Source organism: Loxodonta africana, chromosome 16 (genome assembly GCF_030014295.1).
Source record: "Loxodonta africana isolate mLoxAfr1 chromosome 16, mLoxAfr1.hap2, whole genome shotgun sequence".
NCBI classification, from domain to species: domain Eukaryota; kingdom Metazoa; phylum Chordata; class Mammalia; order Proboscidea; family Elephantidae; genus Loxodonta; species Loxodonta africana.
In genome coordinates this window covers 40438943-40458714 of record NC_087357.1, presented here as the reverse complement: position 1 = coordinate 40458714, position 19772 = coordinate 40438943, and the positions used below count along the sequence as shown (strand labels likewise).

The 19772-nt window shown below is 38.4% G+C and overlaps 1 protein-coding gene across 1 annotated transcript in view; it reads right to left on the bottom strand.

The window, feature by feature from the left end:
- Positions 1–102: 102 nt before the first annotated feature.
- Positions 103–19772, bottom strand: part of NOC3L (NOC3 like DNA replication regulator) — a 37267-nt gene continuing 17597 nt past the window's right edge. The window contains exons 11-21 of the mRNA XM_003409002.4: positions 15311–15442; positions 14419–14499; positions 13997–14097; positions 11176–11248; positions 11024–11087; positions 10864–10935; positions 10232–10413; positions 8501–8629; positions 7761–7858; positions 5767–5851; positions 103–4996 (exon numbers count right to left, since the gene is read on the bottom strand). Of these exons, the coding sequence (XP_003409050.1) occupies positions 4868–4996; positions 5767–5851; positions 7761–7858; positions 8501–8629; positions 10232–10413; positions 10864–10935; positions 11024–11087; positions 11176–11248; positions 13997–14097; positions 14419–14499; positions 15311–15442 (1146 nt within the window). The 3' untranslated portion in view covers positions 103–4867. The remainder of the gene's footprint in view (positions 4997–5766; positions 5852–7760; positions 7859–8500; positions 8630–10231; positions 10414–10863; positions 10936–11023; positions 11088–11175; positions 11249–13996; positions 14098–14418; positions 14500–15310; positions 15443–19772) is intronic.

Below are 19772 nucleotides of genomic sequence, written 5' to 3'. Positions count from 1 at the left end.
CCTATAAAGTAAAATCCAAACTTTTATCTTCCTATTGATATCATTAAAATTTAAGGCATTTTTCTTCAAAGTACAAAACACACTAAAAATCCTAACCTTCACTTTGAGAAGTTTTTGTTTTTTTTTTTTTTACCAATCCTCATGGCCTTTCCATGTTCTAAAAACAGAAGTGTTAAAAATACACCACACAGCTCTCATGTCATTTAAAGTTCTCAGTGACCCAAAGCCTCAATGCTAGTACTTCATTTGCTGGTGGGCAGAATTCAGACTACTAGTGTGATACAGCTTATACAGCACTAAAGATTCCTTTTTAAATCAAATAGTCTATAACAAATGCACAATGGTAAACCATTTTTAAAAATATTTTGGCAACACTTCATCAAGTCTCTATAGACTAACAGGAAATCCTGGTGGCATAGTGATTAAGTGCTGTGGCTGCTAACGAAAGGGTCGGCGGTTCAATTCCACCAGGCGCTCCTCAGAAACTCTGTGGGGCGGTTCTACTCTGTCCTATAGGGTCGCTATGAGTCGGAATCGACTCGATGGCACTGGGTTTGGTTTATAGACTAATGGGTATTTATTTCTGTGGTTTGGCTTACCATGTGTTGAAGGCTGAGATACTGGTCTAATTTGGCTAGTCAAAATGAACACCATGCAAAGTAATGAGATGAAAAGCAAGACTGGTCTTTCAGGTTTATTATTTGGCGTTGACTAAACTCCGTCCCCAGAGCTGTTGATCTGGCTGCAGCACAAATCTGAAATTTACCGTGAGACTAGGTTAACAGGTGAGTAAACCCAGCCTATTGCCTGTGTTGCTGCCCAACTTGATCATCACATTTCAAGGTGAAAAAATGTACTCTATTGTATTTGAGTCTTTGAGATTTTAGGAAGGACACATTGCTCAAAAGTGCAAAGTCTACCATACAATACAACTGACCCATACAACCTGGCATTTGCCAAGAATATTTTTATTTACTGCTTATCTGAATTATGCCTCTATAACACAGCAAATAAGATACTGTCCTTTGTTATACATCTGGACTATACCCACTACCAGGACTATACCCACTACATTTATACTTCTCACGCTACTAAAAATCTGAGTAGTTAACTCTTATCAGTAAAGTTAATATGGAGAAGAGTTTAAATATGCAAACTGGGCTCATTAAAGGATTTCCCAGAAAAATATTTTAAAGAGCTTCACTAAAAGCAAAAGAGGGGCACAAGCTGTATCCCTCTGTCAGGTAGTGTCAACTTCTAAAACTACAGCTGGCAAGAAAGCATTAAAGAATCCAATGTGATGTGTGATGCTTGAATTGGTTGTTTTGCAAGATAATATAAAATTATAGAAGGATGTTAGGAAATTGGGTTAACTAACTTTGGGATAAATCTGCATGAAGTAATGATACTATCTGGGCAAAAAGTGCTTCTTGAGGTAATGCCTCTTTTCATGTCATCCTTAGAAAGTAAAAGTTGTTCATAAATCCCCCAGTTGAGGGTAAATATGGGGTAGCCTAGATTCAACAAAAGTTACAAGTGCCTTGTTTTAACCAAACTTGCTTTCATACGAAGGCCTATCTCCATGGCTTTGAAGATACTGGAGGCTCATTAATGAAAGAGGGCCTCTCCTACCATATGTACCAGTTTCTTTTTTTTTAATCACATCTTCCCCTGACTCTGTTTTCTCCCCTTCCAATATTTCTGTAGATCTCTTCTCTGCTACCCAGAGACCTAACCACCAAACCAGACAAACCAGACTCACTGCCGCTGAGTCAATTCCAACTCACAGCAACCCTACAAGACAGAGTAGAACTACCCCATAGGGTTTCCAAGGAGCGGCTGGTGGATTCAAACTACTGGCCCTCTGATTAGCAGTCGAGCTCTTAACCACTGTGCCAGCAGGGCTCCAGACTCCTAAAACCAAACCAAGCCCACTGCCATCAAGTCAATTCCGACTCATAACAACCTTATAGGGTTTCCGAGGCTGTAAATCTCTACAGAAGCAGACTTCCATATCTTTCTCCCATGGAGCCGCTGGTGGTTTTGAACTGCCAACCTTTCGGTTAGCAGTCGATCACTTTAACAACTGCGCCACTAGAGCTCCTTCCAGACACCTAAAACTTAAAAAACTAAAGCCAATTGCTGTTGAGTCAATTCCAGCTCATAGCGACCAATTCTTAAAGGCAATCAAGGCTTGCTTACTAGGCCAATAAAACTGAGCTGGCTTTAAAACAGAGGTCCCCAACTATGCTCCTATGCCACTAAAGAGGAGGGGGATGTTCCTGGCTGTTCTCTTTGGTCCATACTTGGGTCAACACTTCCCATCATACAGTATATTGTGCACAATTTATGTGTTCTCTGCCTTATTTCTATCAACTTCCTAAAAGCAAACTTTGGATGAGGAGTAAAGATTATAACATAACACCTGAATCTCCACGATTACCAAGCTATTTTTATTCATCTCAGCCGCTCCTTGGAAACCATATGGGGCAATTCTACTCTGTCCTATAGGGTCACTATTGAGTCGGAATCGACTCAACGGCAGTGGGTTTGGTTTGGCTTCTCTTAGGTCTAAAATTATGCTTAAGCCTGCCACCAAGCAGGCCTCTAAAATATACCCTATTTCAGATGTCACAGGCCCCTGAACTTTGGAACAATTCATTCGTACACTGAGTCTTATATTTTTAAAGTTTTGTGTAAATGATTTAACTCAGCATGAAAAATCACAGAAGACTATGTCTTATACCCATTATTACCCTACCCAACGTTTAAGTGCCTAGCACAGTGCTAAGCACACAGTAGGTGCGCAATATTTATTTAAAATAAAAATTAAGGCTCTAGCTTAGGAGAGCCTCGAGGTGTGTGTGTGTTATCATTAATGATTACATTATTCTGAAAATGAAACTCATCAATATTATATGGTTGTAGAAACTGATTCACAAATATATTTCATCCTCAAATTCATATAAAAAAAGATATTCAAATTAATACTACACGTATTACTTATGGTTTCACTATGATTCTCTACATGTATAGCAAGAAAGTTAAAAGCATAATACAAGCCTGAAATAGCTGGTGTATTTCCATTTTAAAACTGAGTTTTCACCTGGACTGCAGTTTCTCCTGCCGAACTGATACATAAATGTATTTGTATATGTATGGAAAATAAACGATTTGTGACATGTGCTGGTAACACCCCTAGACTCCGCTTTATATCTGAAAGGTAGCTTCATAGCAAATATTTATATACTGAATCATACATTCTCATTACTCAAATTTGTTTTTAGGTGTCATCTAGTCAGTTTCCAACTCATAGCGACCCTAAGTACAACAGAATGAAACACTGCCTGGTCCTGCGCCATCCTCACAATTGTTATTCTTGAGCCCGTTGTTGCAGCCACTGTGTTGCTCCATCTTGTTGAGGGTCTTCCTCTTTTTCACTGACCCTCTGCTTTACCAAGCATGATGTCTTTCTCCAGGCACGGATCCCTCCTGATAGCATGCCCAAAATATGTAAGATGAAGTCTTGCCATCCTCGCTTCTGAGGAGCATTCTGGCTGTATTACTTCCAAGACAGATTTGTTCATTCTTCTGGCCGTCCACGGTATATTCAATATTCTTCGCCGACACCGTAATTCAAAGGCATCAAATCTTCAGTCTTCCTTATTCATTGTCCAGCTTTCACATGCATATGAGGCGACTGAAAACACTATGGCTTGGATCAGGTGCACCTTAATCTTCAAGGTGACAAATAATCAAGAGTAAAAATATCTGACCTCAGAAACACTTTTTAAAATCACATATAAAAATACGCTAGAAGATTAACATGAACTGTTAAGCTGATATCCCTAACTTTGCTGGAACAGTAAAGGAATGTTCTATTTCATTTCATCAGAAAAAAGGCAGGGAGGGTCTAAAGTCCAGACTCTATGGCTCTGAAACAACAAGAGATCAATTTAGTTGGGCTGTTGTGCATTTTTAAAAAAAATTTCTCACATCCCAAGAATAAGAAGCAAAGAAAGTAGATACTTTGTTCAACTGCTCACAGTAGAGAAAGTTTATAACCAGGTCATCAAAACACTTACTTCACAGACCATTCCTAGAATACAGGAATAGCTGTTATATAAAATGCTGCTTTATAATTATATTCATAATAATAGGCATTTTACCTCCCCCCTCAAAAAAAGGAGAGAAAGAGCCCCCCACTGGTTACCTTTTGTCCCTAAAACAGAAAAGTCGCACATTTGGTTTTTCCAGCCTGGAGCAATCCCTCCCTGTCACCCTCCAAAGCGTGTCAGAAAATGCAAAGAACTTCAAAGAAACTCGAATCACACTCAGACTTTCTTTGAACGTAGCCATAACAAACCCTCATCCAGCAAGAACCAATGAACCTGGGGTCGAATTTCAAGCTATTTTCTCCTTTTGCAAAAATCTTCATAAAAATACGTTCACTCAAATTTAAAATGTTTCCTGTTTCCATCTATGGTGTTACAAGAAAAGATTTGGTTATAAAAAGTAGCTGAATAGTAAAAAGCACCCTCATGGTCTTGGTTTTTCTGTACCTTGATTTTAACCCAGCAAATGCATTTCGACAAGATTCAGTCCAAAAAAATAATATGTAGTTTTTAAAAGGCAGCGTCATTAAGAAAGAAATTTCAAAAAACTTGAGGAAAAAAGGCTTTCAATTAATGAAATGACATTTACAGAATTAGGGCAGAAACCGGTGCCACACAGAGTAACTCTTCCTCTTCTGTTATTTGTTCTTAGAAAGTTTCTCTTGTATAAAAAGAAAAGGTCCTTAGCTTTATGTGTACCTGCACAAACACATAAATAAGCAAAAAAAATCCACAGACTGTTCATTCTTTCACTATCGTAGCGATGGTTCCAAATATTTCGTGAAATCCAGAGGAATCTGAGTAGCAACTTCATTGCAATGTCTTTTGATTAGCTGATTTAAATCTTCATTCAAAAATGAATCCCCTTGTAAAACCTTATCCTGGAAAAATATTAAAAGATAAATTCAAAGTTACATATACCAGTGGGATGCAGACCCCAAATTCTCTTAAAAAGATCAGACTTAATGGTTTGACTAAGACTAGAAGGACCCCAGGGTCATGGCCCCCTGACCTTCTGTTAACCCAAGGCAGGAACCATTCTCAAAGCCAACTCTTCAGACAGAGATTGGACTGGACGATGGGATAGAAAAAGATGCTGGTGAAGAATGAGCTTCTTGGATCAGGCAGACACTTGAGACTTGGTTGGCATCTCCTGTCTGGAGGGGAGATGAGAGGGCAGAGGGGGCCAGAAGCTGGCGGAATAGACACAAAAAGAGAGAGTAGAAAGAAGGAGTGGGCTGTCTCATTAGAGAGACAGCAATTAGGAGTATATAGCAAGGTGTATATAAATTTTTGTACGAGACACTGACTTGATTTGTAAACTTTCCTTAAAGCACAATAAAAATTAAACAAACCAAAGTCACATATGCCTTAAGAGAATGCCAAGCTGTAGGCAAAGCCAAAAGTGGAAACCGCTGACACCAACACGTGAGAGGTAACAGCAGATGCTCATTCAGGTCTGGGACACGTCCGATATTTAATGAAATAGTCTCATAATCGTCTCTACAGAACTCCAACCCCACAAAGCCATGGTACCATCGACTTCTAAATATGAAAGAAAAAAAACCTACAAATAACTAAACATATTAGAGTTAGTTTCTAAGAGACATTAGTTTTTCTTCTTTCGAAAAAAATAAAAAGTACTGCATACCTTCCTTTTGGAATTCAGAGGTTCAACGGGAGGATTGAATGTCATCGCGGCCACGCTGTGAGTCTCAAAAAGTTCAGCTGCAGTTCTGTAATCACAAATATAAAAAATGTCAAGAACCACCAATATCTGTATGATTTGGAAATAATTACAGATTACCTACAAAGGATGACACATGATTCTAAACACATATATTAAGGTATAACATAATTCTGCTTTTGAAACCAATTAACCCGCTCACCTAAAATAAATCATAAATTCCCATTTATATCAACACGGGGCAATACAGGTCTGGTGTACATTTAGAATACCGGCCTGGAGCACAGGAAGAAGGCTGAGCAGGAGATCTCAAGCTCTATATGATCAAATCCCAACACAACGGGTAATATGACCACCTTATGGGGGCAGAGGAGCAAAGCACAGAGTTATCCTCCATAGACTCTGAACACAGCTCAACCCTTCAGCAGTGGGCCTGGATTAAGGGTAAGGAGAGGAGTTTTAGGACAGAATACATGTCTCTACCCGTGACATGTGAATGAGTCCTTAATAATTTCAGATTAGTTCATGTTCTCCAAAGGAAACAGGCAAGGGTTGTGATTTAGGCTCATACCTAAAGCTTCATGCTCTAGGGAAGACCACCGTGAGTACCGAGTGTCTCCATTCTCAAGATTTTGCAAAAAATCCATTCATCCTAACATTCCTCCAGAGAAGGAAACTTCTGGCATACAAGAGGCATACATTCAAAACCTCTGATGCAAACATATCAGAAAGGGATCAAGAAAAAGAAAAGTAACAAAGAATCTGTTTTTTCCTTTAAGAAAAAGCAAGGCTGGGAGAGGGGTAACAGGCAAGCAGTACAAAGGAAATAAAGAGATAAACAGCCCTGTATTATTTAATTAATAAGGTAAAAAGATCTCTCTCTCCTGCCCAGAACGAAAGGAATGGAGAACCACAGAGTTCATGTGTCATTACAGGGGCAGCAGCAGACTGTTGCCAAGTTAAAATATAGGCCTAGTGTTGCCAGATTCCCAGTATTTCAAGAAAAGCTGGAAATGAAATTTTTTATAAATCCTTCCAATATTTAAAAGATAGCAACTAATTCAATTTTTGTTCAAATTCTGAAGAGGCCAGAAAATCAGTCTGCTGGGCTACAGGTGACTTGTCTGGGACCCGTGAATTAAAGAGACCAGTGGGCTTGCAAAGAAAAAGGTCTGCAGCAAACAACAGAATGTCCATTCTGAGTGGTGGGCACATGGGTGTCTCCTGTGCCACTTTCTCTCCTGTCTAACTGAAGAAATTCCTCATTAACTTTGTGGGAGGAGGGACTGTTACTATTTTTTCAACTTTTTGGTATTTTTGAAAATTTTGAAAATAAAAATTTGGAGAAAAAGAAACTTCTTTTAAGAAGACTATTTTTCCTATCTGGGAGAGCATAAGGCAGGCACAGGAAATACCCATCTGAGCTTCTGGTAGGCCAGGAGGCACTGAGCAGAGATGGCTGCAAGGAGCAAAGAGAGAAATCGCAATAGTGTTGCCCCACGGTCAGTGTCCTGAAGCACCTTTGTCCTCTCTATCTCCTGTTTCTCCCTTCCTTGCCCTAGCTGAACAATTAAAAAGACAAAAAAAAAAAGGCAGTTCACTTTGGTTGGACTCATGGACCTCCACATAAAAAAAAAACCTATAAGCAAACATGGTATTATTTGACCAACTGCTGAACCTGAGTATTGGGCATATAGGGATTCACTGTAGCATTCTCTTTTCCTGTTACAAATAAATTTTTTTCATAATGCAAAAAAAAAAAAAAAAATTTAAGCAATGACCCAACAAACAAAATCATAGTAAGTACCTTTCCTCTTGAGAGCAATTTAGGAATAAGAAATGACACCAAATCCAGATGCATGCCCAGCACTTTTACTTTTCAAAACAAATTACCTTATAAAACAGATGGGTATCAACTGAATTTTGTAGTTTTATAAGAAAACAATGCGAAATACTACCTTCGGCTTAACCCTGGTTTGAGAGCTCTGGAGCCTTCAGAAGGCGCTCCTGCGATCAGGTGAGCTGCAAAAATCTGCACTACGGGATGGTAATGTCTCTGAAGAGGAAACAGGACAGCACAGTGTGCACCGGTCAGTACTTTACAAAATATGAGCTATGGCAAAGATGCTCTTTAATTATTACAAATTTTTAAAAGCCCTGTATGTGTATGTAATTCATAAGAACCTACGTACACACAGAAAAATTATCTTTGCTCAGGGGATACAACATAAATCTGATCGATGAACAACTTACCCGTCCTTAGTCTTGCTTTCACTGTATGAAAAGAAAAATCAAAAAGCAATTTCTCTTTCAGAGTGAAAAGAATTGCTAGTTTACAACAGGTTTCCTGATCCTTCTATTTTCTACTAATCTCACTCTAATGCTGTCCAAGGTGAAACCACCTTGAAACTGGGCCTCTATCTAAGTCTCCTTGGATCAGATCCCATATATACCTGATAACAAACCCTGCTCTACCATGAACGGTATTAGGCAAGACTTCAGTAAATCTTCTACAACCTTGCCCCATTAAACTGTCATTATTTTCTGCTTCCTTAGAAAACGTACTTCAACACTCCAAAGAACAGTAAGAGCAAAGTAAAACCCAGCAGATTAAAACAGGAGTTCTAGGAAAGGCAGTCGCAGAGCCAAATATATTAACTACTCTAACAACAGCAATAAAAAACAGGGTCACTCTTACCCGGAGTGCGTGCAATTCCCAAAGAGCAGTGTTCTGAGCATTACAGTACTCGGGCTCATCCAGCTCGGGGAGGAAGACCCCACTTCCCTGAGATTCATTGTCAAGCAATAGATCGGTTTTTGGGAAGGTCTGCAAAAATGTCACATTTTTAATAAAAACAATTTAAATTTATAAGAAAACAAAAAACCCAAAGAAATTTTTTGCCTTAGCTTGTTTTTGAAAGAACTCATTTTATCTTGCTAAGTAAAATATTCTTTTTACCCAGCAATCCCACTTTTAGGAATCTTTTCTACAGACATGTTTATATTAGGACATGATAAGGTTATTCACTGTAATATCACTTGTAATAGCTAAATATAAGAAACTATCTACCCATCAAAAAAAGAAATGCAGAGAAGCATAAAAGCCAGACTGCCTAAATTTAAACCCTACCTCTGCCACTTCCAACCTGTGTCACTCAAGGCAAGTTACTTAGCCTGTCTGGACCTCAGTTTCCCCATCTGTAAAACGGGGACAATAATAGTAGCACCCTCGCAGACTTGTTACGAAAACTCAGTGAGTTGGTAGAGCATCTATAGCGGTGGTAGGCACGTAATAAGAACCATATTGTTTTGTTAATCAAATAACTACATAAACCTTTACATAGTCATTAAAAAGAATCCAGTAGTTATGTTTGTACTGATAATGGAAATGTGCCACCACCTGTAGGTGATCACTTGCAGAATAATGTATAGCATCATTCCCTTTCCATTAGAACATTGCATGGTTTCTGTGTGCATTTCATGTGTTTATATATGAATAAAAATATGTCTGCTGAAAGGATACCACCAAATGATAGAAGTGTTACCTCTGGGGAGTGTCAATAGGAGTGGAATGCTTTCCTTTTTTAATTTAATGTACTTTTATTACCTGATTTTGTAGCAAGTGTGAATTACTTTGTTGTTTTTTTAATTGTTGTTGAAAGTATACACAGTAAAACATACACCAATTTAACAGTTTCTACATGGACACTTCAGTGACATTGACTACATTCTTCAAGTTGTGCAACCAATCTTGCCCTCCTTTTCCAAATTGTTCTTCTCCCATTAACATGAACTTACTGCCCCCTAAGCTTCCTATGTGCCCTTTCTAGTTGCTGAAGTCAATTTGATTCCATATAGATAATTCTTCAAAAGAGCACAATGTTCAAGGCAAACATTCTTAACTAAATAAGCTAATCTACTGTTTGGTTTACAGAAGGTTTCAGAGGATATTTTTGATTTAAGGTTTAAAGATTACCCCAACTCAGGACAGTTTTGGTGGTTCATTCAGCCGCAATGGCTCCAGAAGTCTGGATTCCATAAGAATTTGAAGTTCTGTTCTACACTTTACTCCCTTTTGATAAGATCCTTCCATAGACTCTTTGATCAAAACATTCAGTAATGGTAGCCAGGCACCAACCAGTTCTTCTGGTCTTATGACAAAGGGGGCAATGGACACAATAAGGCAAGCATTCCATTTCCTCCTCCTATTCTTGACTCTACCTCTTCCTCTGATGCTTCAGCCACATACAGACCAACTGTTGTGCCTTGGATGGCCGCTTGAAGCTTGTAAGACCCCAGGCACTACCCACCTACTTTGATACTTAAAATAGTAATGTAAATTGGGGGAAAAAAACAATGCATCGAACAAACAAGAAATCCACCGTACTATAAGAACTTAGTCCTTCTATTCACTTGTATCACTACTTACATGCATTAATGTTCTGTTTGTCGCTAAAATACCAATGCTTGCATTTGGAAGAACATGAAGAGCAAGAGTAGAAAGGCGCTTGATGAAGGCAAGGGCTCGCTGCTGAGAAACCTGCTTTCTGCGCTTAGTTAGCATAACATCCAAGCACTGGAGTACAATCTCGACACCTTCATTGGTAGCACCTAAAACAGCAGGTATACACTTCAGGGATATTCTTCTCATTACTTTTTCATTATGCAACTTGAATTCCAGGGAGACTCAAGGTAAACCATTTCCCTAACCAATGAGGCAGTGCTGTACTGTTAAGGAGATATACCACACCTGCCGTCAATTCCAAAAGTCCTTGCCAAGTTTTATATAAGCTTAAATATAGACAGGTGGCACTGGCAGGTCAGCATTTTATGTACCACTTCTTATTTCTCATTTCTGATTGACTATAACACTGGTCACAGCATATTCTTAAAAGATAATTTAAAATTTTTCATTTTACTATAGTAAAATACATACAAAATTTTCCATTTTAATCATTTTAACTATACAATTCAGTGGCATTAAGTACATCCACAATGTTGCTCAACAATCGTTACCATAAGATCAGTATTTATTAAAGACACATTATCTACCAAACATACCTGCATGTAACTTGAACAGTGTTTTGTAGAGATGTGTATAGAATTTCATTGGATCAATATTGAGAACATCACCTTTGAAATTACAACAAACATCATCAGTTGGGTATGTTACAACTTCCAAAGCTAAAGCAAACAAAACCTGATTAAGAAAACATCTTACCCTGGCCAGAAAGAATATGAAAAGCAGTCTGTACACAGTGAAGACTTTCTCGGTAGCTTAGGTCCTTGAGAGAGCAAGAAAAAAAAAAGGATACTGAGAATCATAATTACCATTTATATCTTAAAAAATAATTCATTAATAGAATTACTTACACCAGACTCAATCAGCGAATGGAGAACTACTAACAAATCATCAAAAAACTCCACATTTATAAGGTGGGCAAACCTAAAATCAAACAAAACTTCGTTAACAGGTAACCCAAAAGCAGAAACAAAGCCACTAAATATTAAGCTTGACTTTAAAATTGTATTTTTAATATCCCTTATTTCAAAATGCTCGCTATGATGGAATGATGATGATTACTGATACTCTTCATTAATGCAGACTGGCTGTTTTGACGATTCATCCAAGGGTGAACACTACTCAGTAGAAAAATGCTTCTACCCTGACAAAGAAGTTGCTAAGGGCAAACAACTACCCTGCAGAAAGCTTATTAGCCAACTAGTGGGCTCTAAGTCAAAAAGGAGCTTCTAGGAAAACACGTGGTAGGAAGAGGGAAAGAAGAGAATATTCTGCTATTTATGAGAATACGGACCCTGTGACAGCTTTGAAGAGAAAACGAAAAGAATCATAGACCTTTTGATCTGACCTGTCCAGATCAGTGTCTGCTATGAATTATCTATGTGATTCTAGGTAAGTCACTTGACTATCTTGTAGTCAGTAACTGAGACTACCTGATACGGCTGAAGAAAAAAACTGTATGTGATACTAAGTGTGAGAGCACTCTATAAACTATTAGGTACTGAAGTAGTTTAAAGTCAGGATATCTCTTCGATATTAATTGAGAGCCTTTGACACTACGTAAATCTTAGAATAAGAAAGGACAACCCTTTTTGGGAAGCAATTTGGCAATATTTATCAGAATTTAAAATGAGCATACCTTTGACCTGGTCATACATTTCCATAAGTGCATAAAGATATACATACACACATTTTCAGTGCAGCATAGGGAACTGGCCAAATACAATCTTATATATCTATAAAACGGAGTATTATGAGCTTAAAAAAAATATACATCTATATACAGTCATCCCTCAGTATCCAAAGCAGGCTGTTTCCAGGACCCCCACGGATACCAAAATCCATGGATGCTTGAGTCCCTTATGTAAAATGGCATATAATTTGGATATAACCTACATACACCCTCCTGTTATTTTAAATCCTCTCTAGATAACTTATGTAAATGTTATGTAAATAGCTATTACACTGTATTGCATAAGCAATGATGACAGAGCACCAGGCGAACGATGCTCAAACACCAAGTGCCGGAGAGAGACCAAGGATTTGTGAAATGGTGGGAGGCTACAGCAGGGTACGCCTACACATCATTTCACTCATGTGGATTCAGTGTAGTGCTTGGCACACAAAAAATTCAAGGTTTGCTTTTTGGCACTTTTTTTTTAATCAAACATTTTCCATCTGCAGTTGGTTAAGTCCATGGATGCAGAACCTGCTGACACAAGGGCCATACCCAGGGCAACTAAAAACAAGTTACAGAACAGTATACACAGCATGGTTCCATTTGCGTGAAAGAAGGCAGTCAGACAGACCTATATACGTAGATGGGAGGGGGGCTTGTAATATTTTATTTTATATCCTTTGTATTATTCGATAATTTTTCAAATGAGCATGTATCATTTTAATTTTTTTTTTTAAATAAAGGAATTGGTCATTAAAAAAAATCAAACAGCAGGCTCTACCCAATGTAGGAATTATCCTTTTTCCTTAAACACTTTCGATGACAAGGATCACAATACCCTACAAGAAAAGCATCTCATCAAATAGCTCTAGTTCTTTAGAAATTCATGTTGAAGAGAAACTTGCCTTTCCTATATCTGGTAGCCATTCATCCTATTTCTAGCTTCTGTGGAAATACAAACTGAACTGGTTACTGCTTCTACCGCTGCACTAATAGCGGCAGCCACTAGTCACGATGGCTGTTAGGCACTGGAAGTGTGACCACTCCAAGTTGAGACATGCTCAAAGTGCAAACTATACACTTGTTTTCTAAGACATAAAAAAATAACGTAAAATACCTCATTAATAATGTTTGGTAGTGATTGCATGTCAAAATAATATTTTAAGTGATAAACTGAGTTCAATAAAATATATTAAAATTAATTTCACCCATTCCCTTCTACTTAAGGCAGATAATACAAGATTTTTAATTACACACATGTGGTTCACATAATAATCCTAATGGATAGCACTGTTCTACAGGACACCTCTTCAAATAATTGTGGAAAGCTATCTCGACAACCAGGAGCCCTGATGTCACAGTGGTTAAAGCGCTCAGCTGCTAACTGAAAGGGCAGCTGTTCGAATCCACCAGCCACTCCGTGGGAGAAAGATGTGACAGTCTGCTTCCATAAAGATAACAGCCTTGGAAACTCTGTGGGGCATTCTACTCTGTCCTGTAGGGTTGCTATGAGTCAGATTCGACTCAATGGTAACGGGTTTGGTTTGTGGTTTGGTTATCCTGACAACCACTGCCTCAGCTCCCTCCCCCAACAATTTCACAAGTGTTATAGAACGTAACAAATGATCTAAGCAGGAACAGATTACATGGGAAGAGAGAAACATGCGAGCAGGGCTAAGGCAGGCTTAAGAGTCATCTGCCTGAATCCCTCAAACGGCGACAGTAGATGACTGAGTACAGTGTAAAAAGAACAAGAGCTGAGAGATGAACCTTCAGAGCACCTGAAATTTTGTAGAGAGAAGAAAGGAACTAGTGACGGAGATTAAAAAAAAAAAAAAAAAAAGTTTTGAAATGAGAAAACCAAATAAACAGTGTTATGAATAGTTTCAAAAGGAATGGGAACTGAGAAGCACACTGGGTCATCGTTAGTGAAATCCGAGGTTACTTATCCATTTAGAAATAATCTAAAAGGTTTCAACCTACACAGCCCTTACTTGGCAAGTCCTTCTAGAACTGCTGGCAGGAGGGGTGACTTCTGGGCCTTCTTCAATATTCTAAAGTAGGTTACAAACACAATATTCAGAGTCTCTGTATGCTGGCAGGAGAAACAGAAAAAATGACTTCAGTATAACCTAATATACTTTCTCATGAGTTAGCATAACTATGACTTTCTAAGCTCAATCTTTTTCCCTTCCCACCCCTCCTGAAAGTCAATCTTTGAGGCTTTAACAAAAAAGCTATTTCATAAAACTAGCACTGACCACATCATAGTTTTCTGCACATCAAAACAAATCATATCTTAAACTTCATGAAATACACCAAAATTATATAACCACACAGTCTGAAACACTAAATCTCCAGTTAAAATCATTTAACAAAACATTTTACAAGCATAACAGAATGTGAAACTGCCTACCAGTTTAAGTTTTTTCTCAGTACTCTCTGAAGCTTCTGCCTCCCGAAGCTCTCGTTCTAGTTTCTCTTCTGCCTTCTTCCACTGAAAAGATAAGGAGGAAAAAAAAAGATAAAGAATGTGTGCATATATACCACTGAGTGAAAACAGCAAGCTTCAGAAAAACTATGTAAATATTACAAATCACATAAAATATATACTATGAATACAAATATAAGCAAAGGTAGAAAAACACAGATAAGAAGTACACACAAATCAAATTTATGATGGTGGCTGCCTTCTGGGAGGAAGGCAGAAAAACAAGAATGGGAAGAGCAACAAGGAAGATTCGAACTTTATCACCAACAGTTTGTTTCTTTTAAAAAACAAAAAACTGAAGTAAATCCATTAATATTTGTTCTTTGTGAACAGTGAATACATAGGATATGCTATATTATTTTCTGTAGTTTTCTATAATTTAAATTTTTCTAAATAGGTTGGCGGAGGCAGAAGTAGTAACATGCTGAGCCCCAAAATAATTCTTATTGTTAAATCACCTATAATGTAGAAGCTAATCATGAAAAATATTTCCCAATCACAATTATATACAATGCATGAAATCAGATACTCTATACAAATGCTATAAAACATCAATATTTTCTACTTTTTAAGCAGCAAATGATGGTTGCTAAGCTGCTGGAGGCCCAGATTGAGGGACAGACTCTTTCTCTCATGTGACATTCGCTGTGGAAGCGTTGCCACCTTCTTATGGGATCTTTCTTTTTGCCCCACGACTGCTATAGATATGAAATTTTATGGTTTAACTCTGATTTTAACCTGTGCCTGTGTATGCTATGGTCTTAATCCAAGGTCAAATCAAACAAAGGGAATACTTAAAAAAGGAAATACATCAAACCTTTCTCTGCATTCTTGATAGAGTTTTTCTTTTTTCCTTGAAAGTCATGAACTTTTTTGGTTTATTAATGTCCTCTGTGTCTTTCTTCACTTCTACTTCCTTGATTCTTAGGCACAAGAATGTTTTTAACATCTTATATTGAAAAAGAAAACAGAAATACATGACTTAGTATTTCCACTGCCCTAGAACACTTTATCCAGAAGATCAAGCATTTACCATGCCTTTCCCTTCATTCACGCAAGGACTCTGAAACATCTTTTATCACATTTTCCACAAGAATCTATTACCTTTGTGCTAAACACATTCAGTAATTTGATTTACGAAAGGACACTAATATTTGGCTACGTATATAAAACATTATTTGCAGTCTAGTGAGTACATGGAAGAGCAAACATACTACTAGGCATAAAGGATTACAAAGAGGGACAGGCCAGGAAAAGGTCTGAAGCAGTAAAGGAGGATGGAATATAAATTAGGTATTTCTGAACAAGCTTTAATTTAACAAATCAGCTTCAGTCTTGCAGGTAACAGTGCTAATCTTCAAGCTCTTAATAAAAAGTTATATGAAGACCAGCACTATTAATTTGAAGAAAGCTTATTTTTTCCTTTAAGTTAATGGTTCCCCAATTTGTTAAGCATTAATAGAATCACCCAAACGGCTTGTTAAAACACAAATTGCTGGGCTCCATCCCAGGAGTTTCCGATTCAGTAGATGTCTGGGGTGAGGCCCAAGAAGTATAATTTCTAACAAATTCCCAGCTGATGCTGGTAGTTCAGGGACCACAGTGAGAACAACACCTACTACTCCTCACTTATTGACACATTTCACATTTACAACTATAGTAAAAAATCTACTATCTCAGTATTTTGCGCGTTAACAAGGAGCCAGACCGGGGCGGGGGGGCAGGGGGGTGAAGGGGGGTGGGGGGGCGAGGAGGGGAGAGCGAGATGTAGGGGAGGAGAGCGAGATGTGTGAGAGGGAGTAAGGCCGTGTAGGCTGTGAGCAGTGCGGTAATGTATTACCCGTGTTGGCCCGAGGCAAGCACAGGGTGTCAAGAGGTGCTTCGGGGAGGGAGGCAGGGAGCAAGGAGGTGGCGGGAGCCAGGGCCGCAAGAGTCAGGCGAGGGCTTGGGAGTCTTGAAAGTCTGTTCTTCAGAAGAGTCCTCTCTGCCATCTCCTCAGCCTCCGCTGGGCCCAGGTAGCCAGGCTTCACCTGCCCACAGGTCCAGGAGCCATAGGCCACCGAGGGCCATCTCCAGTGATGGCAGAGCAGGAAGGTGGAGAGGCAAGGCACTGGGATCCAAGCAAAGGCCTAGAGCGCAGCCAGGTGAGCACAGCCAGCTACTCCAGAAGCGGTGGGCAACCCCCGACTACCATCAACATCCCCAACCCCCACAGGCTCCGTGGTGGTGCGGAAGGAGAGCCCGCTGTGCCATGCCAATCCTGAGACACACCAGGGGAGAAATACTGGCACCAAAGACACTCCGACTCTCGCATAAGGCTGATTTTCAAAAGCCTGGTCACTGGAACCTAACCATGTGAATAAATGAAGAGTGGGTGTACTAACTTAAGCCATTTAAAAAACTCAGAAACTAATCTGGGACTCGCTGTTCCATGTGCTACATTAGCCATTCTCACATCCAAACACAAAGAACAAATGGAATTTAAAATCCTGCACTTTCCCTGGAGGAAACCATACCGCTGACCTCCTGTAGTCACAGCAACATTTTTGGAAAAATTTCCGGTTTGTGTTATTTTGATGTTCCAATATGCACATTTGTAGGAAAGCTGAGTATTCCAAATTAGAGCGGCAATTAAAGCACTGAACGAAAACAAGGAAGAACTAAAGACATAAAGCATGAACCTGAAGTCATTTCAGGTATCAGAAAGATAAACTGAATATTTTATAGGTATCCTATGTGCTCATAAAATATCACACACAAAAGAAAATAACTCCAAATTAAAGATGGTAGGTCTGATTCTAACATCACTAAAGTCAAAGTTTCCCTATGGCTGAATTTCACATTCAAGGCTTATGATTGGTCATTCTACAATTCTGAGTAAAGAGACTAAATATTTTCTCTTAAGTCCAATATTTGTAATTATAGTGGTTCAACCAAAATTATCAGTTTTAAGGAATGAAAGGGTTTTGATGGCAAAGAAAGACTTTGAATTCAGAAAATAAGACAGAGTAGAAAGTAATAGCTTAACAACCAAAACTATATGACTAAAATAAATTTAGTAAAAATATCTAGGACCCAAATGAAAAAAAAAAAAAAACTAGACTTAAGAGCATAAAAGAGGTTTTAAACAAATACCAAGATATACGATGTTCTTGAATAGAAAACATCAATTCTCTAAAAATTTTAATTTTCCTAACTAATCTATACATTGAATCAATTCCAATCAAATTATCTGTGTAGACTATTTTGGGAAGGGGGAGTAAAAAACTGATTCTAAATTCCATCTGAGGTATATAAAAATAAGAATATTTAAAAAAAATGAAATGGTTCATCTTTTATCAATTATCCCCCTTCTGATAAATATCATCCTACCATATACCCAAATACACTGTAGATACAAGGCTACAATAATGAAAATAGTATAGTCTCCGGAGACATCTAGGTCAACTGGCAAAACACAGTTCATAAAGAAAATGTTCTACATCCTATTTTGGTGAGTAGCATCTGGGGTCTTAAAAGCTTGCTAGCAGCCATCTAAAATACACCTATTGGTCCCATACCATCCGGAGCAAAGGAGAACGAAGAAAACCAAGTACCCGAGGAAATTATTAGTCCAAAGGACTAATGGACCACATGAACCACTGCCTCCACCAGCCTGAATCCAGAACAGCTAGATGTTGCCCAGCTACCACCACCTACTGCACTGTCAGGGATAACAATAGAGGGTCCCAGACAGAGCAGGGAAAAAATGCAGAACAAAACTCAAATTCACACACACAAAAAAAAAACAGACTACTGGTCTGGCAAAGACTGGAGGAACCTCTGAGACTATGGCCCCGGACACCCTGCTAACCCAGAACTGAAGCCACTCCTCAAGTCTACCTTTCAGCCAAAGATGAGACAGGCCTATAAAATAAACAGTAACACATGGGAGGAACGTGCTTCTTTCTTGGTTCAATCAAGTATATGAGACCAAATGGACAACAACCTGCCCAGAGGCAAAGGCAAGAAGGCAGGAAGAAACAGGAAAACTGGACAAATGGACGTGGGGAACCCGGGGTGTAAAAGCAAAGGGGCAGAGTGCTGACACATTGAGGGGACTGCAACCAATGTCACAAAACAATCTGTGTATAAATTTTTGAATGCGATACTAGCTTGTGCTATAAACTCTCACCTAAAGCACAAAATTTTTAAATTTTTTTTAAAAAACCAGTATATTACTTGCAAAGACCTAACTGAATCAAGAGAACAGAAAAGAGTTTAAAACAAAATTCTGTGTGTGTAGGACTTTAGTATACAATAAAAGCAGCATTTAAAATCAACAGAAAGAAGAAAATGGTATTGGAATAATTGGCTATCGATTTCAAAAACTATATATCACATCTGCATTCATACCATATGTACACAAAAGATGTCAGATGATCAAATATTTAAATATAAAAATTAAAACTACAAGTCATCTGGAAGGGAAAAAAATCTATAAATATCAGAATTGAGGCTTCTATAAAGACAAAAATTCAGTCACATATTTAAAAAAAAAAAATGACAAAACTGATTAAAGCATAAAGCTTCTCTAATGCAAAAAAGACCATAATACAAAATTAAAAGGCGTATTAGTCCAAAGGACTAATGGACCACACCCCCCACCGGCCTGAGCCCAGAAGAACTAAATGGTGCCCGGCTACCACCACTGACTGCTCTGACAGGGATCACAATAGAGAACAAAATGTAGAACAAAATTCAAATTGACAAAAAAAGACCCCAACTACTGGTATGACAGAGACTGGAGGAACCCCCAAAACTATGGATCCCGGACACCCTGCTAACTCAGAACTGAAGCCACTCCGGAAGTTCATCTTTTAGCCAAACATTAGATAGGCCTATAAGATAAACAATAACACACATAAGGAACGTGCTTCTTAGCTCAATCAAGTAATTGAGGCCAAATGAGCAACACTTGCCCAAAAGCAAAGAGGAGATGCAGGAAGCGATTGGAAAACTGGACTAATGGACGTGGGGAACTCAGGGGGGATAGGGAAAGGGGGACAGTGCTGACACATTGCGGGGCCTGCAACCAGTGTCACATCACAAAACAATTTGTGTATAAATTTTTGAATGAAAAGCTAATTTGCACTGTAACTCTCATCTAAAACAATAAAATTTAAAAATAAAATTAAAAGGCAGAGTGACAAACAGAAAAGTACATAATTTGCAGCATATGTAACAAAGAGCTACTATCATTACTAAAAAAAAAAAAAAAAATTTTTCTTTTTTACTAT